Below are 7478 nucleotides of genomic sequence, written 5' to 3'. Positions count from 1 at the left end.
TGCCGCTGCTGCCGCTTTAAGTGAGTGGGAAAAGTTACTCTGAGAACACGGGGGGGTTCCCTGTGTTGGTAGCTCAGGTTGGGTGTGCTTTAAAACTAGGGAGCAAAAGTCTGTCTGAGGGATGCACGTTTGAAGATTTAGCAAGAAACGATGTCTCTGGAGAAGGAAGAAGATGACATTCCGGGGGGTCTGAAAAGCTTTCACGGCACTGCTGACAACAGTGCCAGGGAAGGCTCGTTACGTTTATCAGAGACTGCTGGAGTAGCTGACCCAACTGTGGAAAGTTTGAATGAAATTTCACAAGAAGAGCCTCAAGCAGATCAGGAAGGCTATAAAAAGACTGAAAATGTCCCAAGAAGCGATTTACTTGGGAAAAGGAATGAGTGTGAATCCTCCACTGAGATAAATGTTCCCACAGTGCCTCAGGCTGTATCTGAAACAGATGTGAGAAAGCACACGTTGAAGTCAGCTGACAAAGACACTGGAGAGCGAAAGCAAGTGCTTGCAGGTGCTGTCAGAGGAGATGCCAGATCAGGCTTGTCACCATCAGCAGTGAATGCTGAAAGTGCTGGAAGTGGATCAACATTTTTGTTGCCTGCGGAAGAAAGGAATTTCACACTTAGACTGAGTGATAAAGGGCTCCAGGACGTGCCTCAGTCTGCTTCCGAAAGCCAAAATGTAAAAACCTTGCTCTTACAGAACAACGAAATAAAAACGCTACGCTTAAATACAGTTAACCTGTCTAATCTGGAGATCCTGATACTTGAAAGAAACAGACTGACACTGCTGCCACCAGAAATATCATTGCTTCATAAACTAAAAGTGTTGAATGTCAGTCACAACCAGTTATCGTGCCTCCCTGAAGAATTGTCCAAGCTTGTAAATATTAAGGAGCTCTTTCTCAATCACAACAGCATTGATGAATTTCCTTTTGCATTGAAAAGCCTTGAAACATTAGAGCTTGCTGGGAACAAGCTAAAAACTTTGCCAGATGCCATGATTGACATGAAAAACTTGAAGGTACTCAACATCGATTCCAATCAGATCTCAATATTTCCAAGAGTTCTTTGCTACCTTCCTAATCTAGTAAATCTCAGCTTATGTGAGAACTTCATTCAGAGTTTACCGAAGGATATTAAAGAGCTCAAGAAATTACAAGAATTTTCAATTAGTCACAATAAGCTTATATTTCTGGCTGTGCAGCTTTTCCAGCTGACAAAACTGAAAGGACTCAGAGCTGATGATAACAAATTGGAGTTTCTTTCAGATAAAGTGGAGAACTTGAGAGAACTTACGTTTCTGAACCTTTCCAAAAATTTATTCAAAAGCATTACAGATAATCTTTGCAACTGTACTATGTTGAAACATCTTGTTCTATGTGATAATCAGTTAACCCAGCTCCCTGCCAATATTCACAGACTTAAACATTTAAAGGAGCTTTCTTTAAATAGGAATCAACTACACTCGCTGGTTGAACAAATATCACATTTAAAAGACCTCTCCAAAATAGAGCTTTCTGGAAATGTATTAACATACATCCCTGTCGAATTAAAAACTTGTATAAGGATAACCAAAGCTGATCTCAGCAATAATAAGCTCTCTCAGTTTCCAAATGTGGTATGTGCACTATCTGATCTTAAATACTTAAATCTCAGTGGCAACTCTATTTCAGAATTAATACCCGGAATTTCTGATATTAAAGATTTGGAGCATCTAGAATTAAAAAAGAATAAACTGTCTTCATTTTCTGCATGCTTGTGCAGCCTCACAAAACTCGTTTACTTGGATGTAAGTGAGAATGAAATCAATAGTATGCCAGCAGTGGTATCTGAAATGAAGGCTCTCCAGGTTCTTCTTCTGCACCACAATAAGTTTGACTCATTTCCTGAAGAATTATGTTCTTTAAAGGGTTTAAAAACACTCGACATTTCGAATAATCAGATAAAGGATATTCCTTTAAAGATTAGCAACCTGGAAATGATTAAAGACTTAAATGTATCAAACAACCAGTTTGCATCTTTTCCTTCTGAAATATGTCTTCTTTCATCACTGGAGAAATTGACTGTGTGTCAAGTGAATGGGTTGAAGGTAAGAGAATGTTTCCTTTTAGGTTAGGAACCTTGTGTTGTGCAGATTGTCATGCTGGAAAATTATTATAGACATTTTCCTAACGTGTTAAAGCTCCTGTGTTTGAGTAGAGCAGAAAAAAAGCTTGTAAAGAGGAAAGTATATGTTTGTATTTACCAATTTTTAATACTGGAGCTGGACAAAATTCTGTTAGGATACGCATACTTTTTATCCTAGCTGGAAATTTGATAGATAAGCCTGCCTCCAAGATTCCTCTGTTAAATGAACCAATCTTTCCAATTGTGTCATACTTCTTACAAGTTCATTAAACTTTCACTAGCTCAAACAGGAAAAGCTGTATTACTTTTGTGATTGCTTACAGCAGAGAAAATTGCTTCACGTTTCTGAAATCCCAAGTTTAATAATTTTGTTTAACAAATACTAAGGAACAGATCAAAACAATCTCCTGAGGAAATGTAAACCTTCTTTACCAATTAAAAATGCAGGTAGTGGTTGTCACGAATAGAGTGTCACTGCTCTTATTGTCAGTTGAAAACAAAAGAAAATCTCTTTCTGAAGCAAATGAACAGCCCTTGCCTTCACTCATGTTAAAAGTTAAGCATTTTAATCTCTTCTTTCACCAGAGTTTGCAAAATCAGCTTTACAGAAAAGTCTCAGGTTTGCTTGTATGATTCCAAGTATGGTTATGTCTTCCAAGGGCTTACTTCTCTCAGACACGAAAAATCTACCATCATACAGTCAAGTCTTGTTTCCACAATAACTGGAGAGCAATTAAAGTTCCTAGGGGAACAATGCAAATTAGAAAAGACCAAGGGAAGAACTGAACCAAAATGAAAAAAATACATTTTATTTCCTTGTTTTTGTTTTTTTTTTAATGTGTAAAAAATGGGTAAAATTTTTCATTAATGATAGCAATGATGAAAATTATCACTCTTGAATTTCCAGCAATAGAGGCTTGGCTTTTCAATTGTCATTCTATCATTGTGCCTTAGGAATTTTGCTGAAAAATTCTGTGCTTGGCAGCAATATTTTTATTGGAAAATACTAAAGGAGCTTCCACTAGAATAGAAATTCAGAACTTTTATTGTTGGAATTAAATTAAGGAATGTACTTTTGCCTGCAGGAAAGTAACCTTTGAACTTTTTACAGAAGAGAAATAATTATATATAAGTAAATGAACTGTGTTCTTATTTTTATCAGTTAACTAAAATTCCAGAGGAGCTTTCCAAACTGGTTTCCCTCAGGGAGCTTGACATATCTCATAACGCGTTAAAGGAAATGCCAGACAGCATAGGGGAACTGAAGTTTTTGGTCCATCTAATTGCAAATAACAATGAGATCAGCCAGCTCCCCAAATCTATTACATCACTAAGAAGTCTGCAGCACCTTGACCTTAGTGGTAAGTATCAAGCATTCAACCCCTTCATTTTTCTGTCGCGTGCAAGACTGACATTTTTCTGTTGCAAAGAATGTGTATGTGTGTGTCCAGATGTCCACTCAATATCACTGATACAATACAGTCTGTTGTCCTTTTTCGGTGGCTGATTTACTGGTTGCCAAGTGGCTGTTAGAGATGTGATGACAAAGAGATGGGCGTGAAGCAGAGCTGCACAGCGTGTTACCTCTGTTATATCACAGCAGCACGAGCACAGCTGCCATGTTCCACACTGTGCTTAATTCACCCTGAAACTCATGGCTCTCTCGTGCAGAGACAGAAACAGAGTCTTGTTTGTCTGGGAAAGCACCGTGTTCACCACGAGCTGAGGTATCCCAGGAAGTGATCCCTCCTGCCTACCTGCTGTGCTTCACAGACAGCTGGGCTGCTTCGCAAATGTATTCAGATATTTTCTGACAGAAATAATTTAAAATCATATGGACAAAGGACACTTTTTTTTCGGATGAAATGAAGTATGCTTATGTATTTCAACAGAAAATCGGTTGAGATATTTGCCTGCTGGCCTTCGTCACCTTTATTTGCTGAAAGACATAAACTTTGATGGAAATTCTCTGTTTGAGCCACTACAAGATATCTGTAAAGAAAAGCAATTACATCCCATTCTATGCTATCTGGAAAGTGCTGATGAAAGAGATGGTATGTTAAGAACATACACGGGTATTTTTGTGCTTTAAAGGTAGCTACAGCAGCGGCTGTTGAAACTCCATTGTTTTCAGAAGGCAGTATCATTATTTCTGTTCCTCACTGACTTCTGTTACCATCGGCAATACTTGAGGTGATGGTTAGTGTGCATGTTCTTACTGTACGGGCATAATATAAACAAGATTTATATTTTATTATTGCACAGGTCACTGATAAGAGAACTGCTTTCAGAACTAAGATGACATTGTTGAATTGGGACTCTTATCAGAAATAGAAGCTGACAGCTTAAAACTGAAATAGAGGTCTTCAGCTTTGTATTCAAACCAGAAAGCCAGACACAGTTAAATGAAATACACAAGGTTACCTCAACTCTACCCATCAGAGAGGCGATTTGTACTGAGAGTAGAATAGCATCTTCCTCCTTTCTTAACTTCCCTAGCTCTTTTTCAGCTCTTGAGAATGCAAAATCTCAATATCTACCTATATCCTGACTTCTCTGTGGCCTGCCTACCCATCATTATTAACCGTGATACACTGAAGGCCTATCAGATGTTATCCTTGTGCTATACTTGCTTTTGACTAAAACGTTGCTTCCTTACTCGCGCCCCTCGGGCAGGAGGCGCTGCCTGCCTGCAGTTACACTCCTGGGTCACAGGGAGGCAGTCCGGTGCCCTCGCTCATTGCCGTTGCCGATCTTCGATGTTGAACCTTATTCCAGCACGCCCTGCTATTATCCCCGTGTGGAGGGAGCGGTGCCTGTTTCATGCAGCGTTCCCTGACGCCGCAGTGATTCGGCTGAGCCCAAAGTAGTCCTTTCACAACCTGATTATGATCAAAGAGAACAAAATATTTGAATCGCTGCTTCACCTTAAGCAGTATAAATGCAGTAAACTCTTGTCAGTTGTAACGCTTGTTTTCAGTCAACAGAAGGGAGAGAAAAAATGGTATTCTTAGCATACATGAGCAGTTCAGATATGTGCAGTTGTTCTGACAATCTGCTTCACTCTCACCTGATGGTGAGCAGAGCTGTGAGGCAGTTGATTACTGTAAAAAGTGTTCTCAAAACTGTAGCTCCCCCATCTTCCTCTTCCTGTAACTCATGGTGAATGTTCTGGAAGCACACCCTGCTCTCCCACCTCAAACAAAGGGAGCTTGGAGCTGTGCTGCTTCAAACTGAAGAGAATGAAAAGCTCCCAAATTTCTTCCTAGCAGGGCTGTCAGGGAGACAGACCTGAAAGACCATCGCCCAGAAATGGCGATGATGGTGTGTCCTCCAGGATGGAGACATCACCTTGGAAATGGTGTTTGGGAGTTAACAAAATCCCAAAGCAGATTAACAGTATTTACAAAACATCTGATAGAAAAGATACACGATTCTGTATTATTAATTAAACGTTGTATGTGGTTATATTTAGAGAAAATATTGCGCAAGATAATAGAAATGATTGCTGGCAATGTTCCTTCTGAAGATTTTGAATTCTTCTGCCAGAAACTACAGCTCGGCCAGGCTGACATCAAGGCTCTGCGAAATACCAGGTTAGGGACAGCTGTTTGTAACTGTACCTTTTCATTTTATGTTTCCCATTTCCCTTTTCATTACGATATTATGAAGTTAAGACGCAGTATTTTGATTACAGAATTCACAGTGCTTCTGTTAAATACAGAATATGTGTATCTATGTAAAATGTAGTATCTCCAAATCTTTTATTTTCTCAGATGTTTACTTCACAACTTTTTCCCAAACAGGGCTCTTAAGCTGAAAGAGAAAATCACCAAGGCGCTGGACATCTGGATCCGTGAAAACCAAGACCTAACTTATGATGAAATGATAGAGAAACTGATCAGAATGCTGGTAATGACAGGCATGCATCATCTAATCAGCAAAGTGAAAGCTTTAAGGCTGTGTTCGCGATCGGTGACGTTCTAAACATGTGATGTACAAACACTACTTATGAAGGGAACAAAGGTTTGTCTTGTCATTCTTTTTTTTTCCCCCCATTAATTCTTATCACATTGATCACAATATCATCATAAGAGCTCGGTGTATATTTAGAAAACATTCATAATCTTAGATTCATTTTTTAAAGATCGCTTGTTTAAAAAAGAATCAAAAGTGCACTTCCTTATTTCTAATGTGAAGTAATTGTTAGAAAGTGGATGTCAAACTGATGAAAACTTCAGTAGACTTCAGTGAATCTATCACATCAAGATATGTCAGTCACTGCTGGGGTTTCCTTGTTTAAATTCCTGAATGGTGTTTCTGGGCGGAAACAAGGTGTATGTTTGTGGTTTTTACATGTTATTCAGCACCAATTTTAGAGCGTTTTCTGAGGATGTATGAAAATAGGGGGAGCATTCTGGAAAAGTACAGTGGGCACTGAGCTTCAGTGCTGTGTTACTGTTCTGGCTTACCTGAAAGCAGTATGTGCAGAGCAGGAAGAGAGGTGCTGTTTGTCTCCCAATTAGTGTAACGTATGGGAGGTTTGAGTTTGGAAATAGGGAACTGTGAGTCCAGGATAACATGTCTGTATTGTCCAGACAGGTGTGTTGTCACAAATGTGATATTTGTGAGCGTGATGTTCTCTGTAGATTAAAGGTAGCAGCTGAATGTGGAAACTGCACTTGTGTTTGCTTTGAAGGCCTGCCTCTAGAATGAAAAAAGTATCTGTCAATGAAGATTATGAGAGCTCAGGTCTGGGAATAGTTCCTGGTGCTCACATTACCATTTTGGTTTGGAGCAGCACCGTGTCAATGCATCCAGCGGCTGCACCCACCTTGGTTTGGTTCTCAGTGTGGTTGTGCCTGACTTCGGGACGTGACCCAACCAAAAGCTGTGCTGAGGAGGTGCTCCAAATGCATGCCTGGCACCACAGAACATCAGCACCGGACTGCTGTGTTTTTGTAACACCCCCACCGGAGCGACCTCACCCTACGCCAAGGCCAAATGCTCTCTGCCTCTCAAGTTGTTCTTGGGACCTTCTCTTGCCCTGTGAAGCTGCAGCTTCACAGCCCTCTCCTCGCCTTCCTTATCTGTACCGCTTGCTGCTTCCTGTCACCTTTCTGGACTTTTTTTTATTTTTTAACTGCAGCGTTTTCCTACCACCCATGCCTGGAGAGGAGGCATTCACCCTTTGGCCCCAAGAGCCAAGCAAGAGTGGCCGCTGGCAGCGCCAGGACAGCGCCGACAGGACTGCGGAGCAGCGTTACAACGTTCAGACAGTCCTTCGAGACCCACCGCATCCCCGCTGCTGCGACCCGCACGCCAGCCGGCACGGCGCACACCGCACCGCCC

At 40.7% G+C, this 7478-nt stretch overlaps 1 protein-coding gene across 2 annotated transcripts; it reads left to right on the top strand.

Moving 5' to 3' along the window:
- The first annotated feature begins 6 nt into the window (after positions 1-6).
- Positions 7-6826, top strand: LRRD1 (leucine rich repeats and death domain containing 1). 2 transcript variants are annotated; one of them, XM_010712582.3, is made up of 5 exons: positions 7-2088; positions 3289-3487; positions 4019-4180; positions 5602-5722; positions 5933-6825. In XM_010712582.3, exons 1-5 carry the CDS (start codon positions 151-153, stop codon positions 6111-6113), a joined length of 2601 nt encoding a protein of 866 aa, XP_010710884.1. In that variant the 5' UTR covers positions 7-150; the 3' UTR covers positions 6114-6825. The 2 variants fall into 2 exon arrangements, with proteins under 2 accessions (XP_010710884.1, XP_019471914.1); XM_019616369.2 differs by lacking the exon at positions 4019-4180 and having other exon boundaries at positions 5933-6826.
- The last annotated feature ends 652 nt before the right edge of the window (positions 6827-7478 follow it).

This window comes from Meleagris gallopavo, chromosome 6 (genome assembly GCF_000146605.3).
Source record: "Meleagris gallopavo isolate NT-WF06-2002-E0010 breed Aviagen turkey brand Nicholas breeding stock chromosome 6, Turkey_5.1, whole genome shotgun sequence".
Lineage (NCBI taxonomy): Eukaryota > Metazoa > Chordata > Aves > Galliformes > Phasianidae > Meleagris > Meleagris gallopavo.
This window is presented reverse-complemented; position numbering and strand designations above follow the sequence as displayed.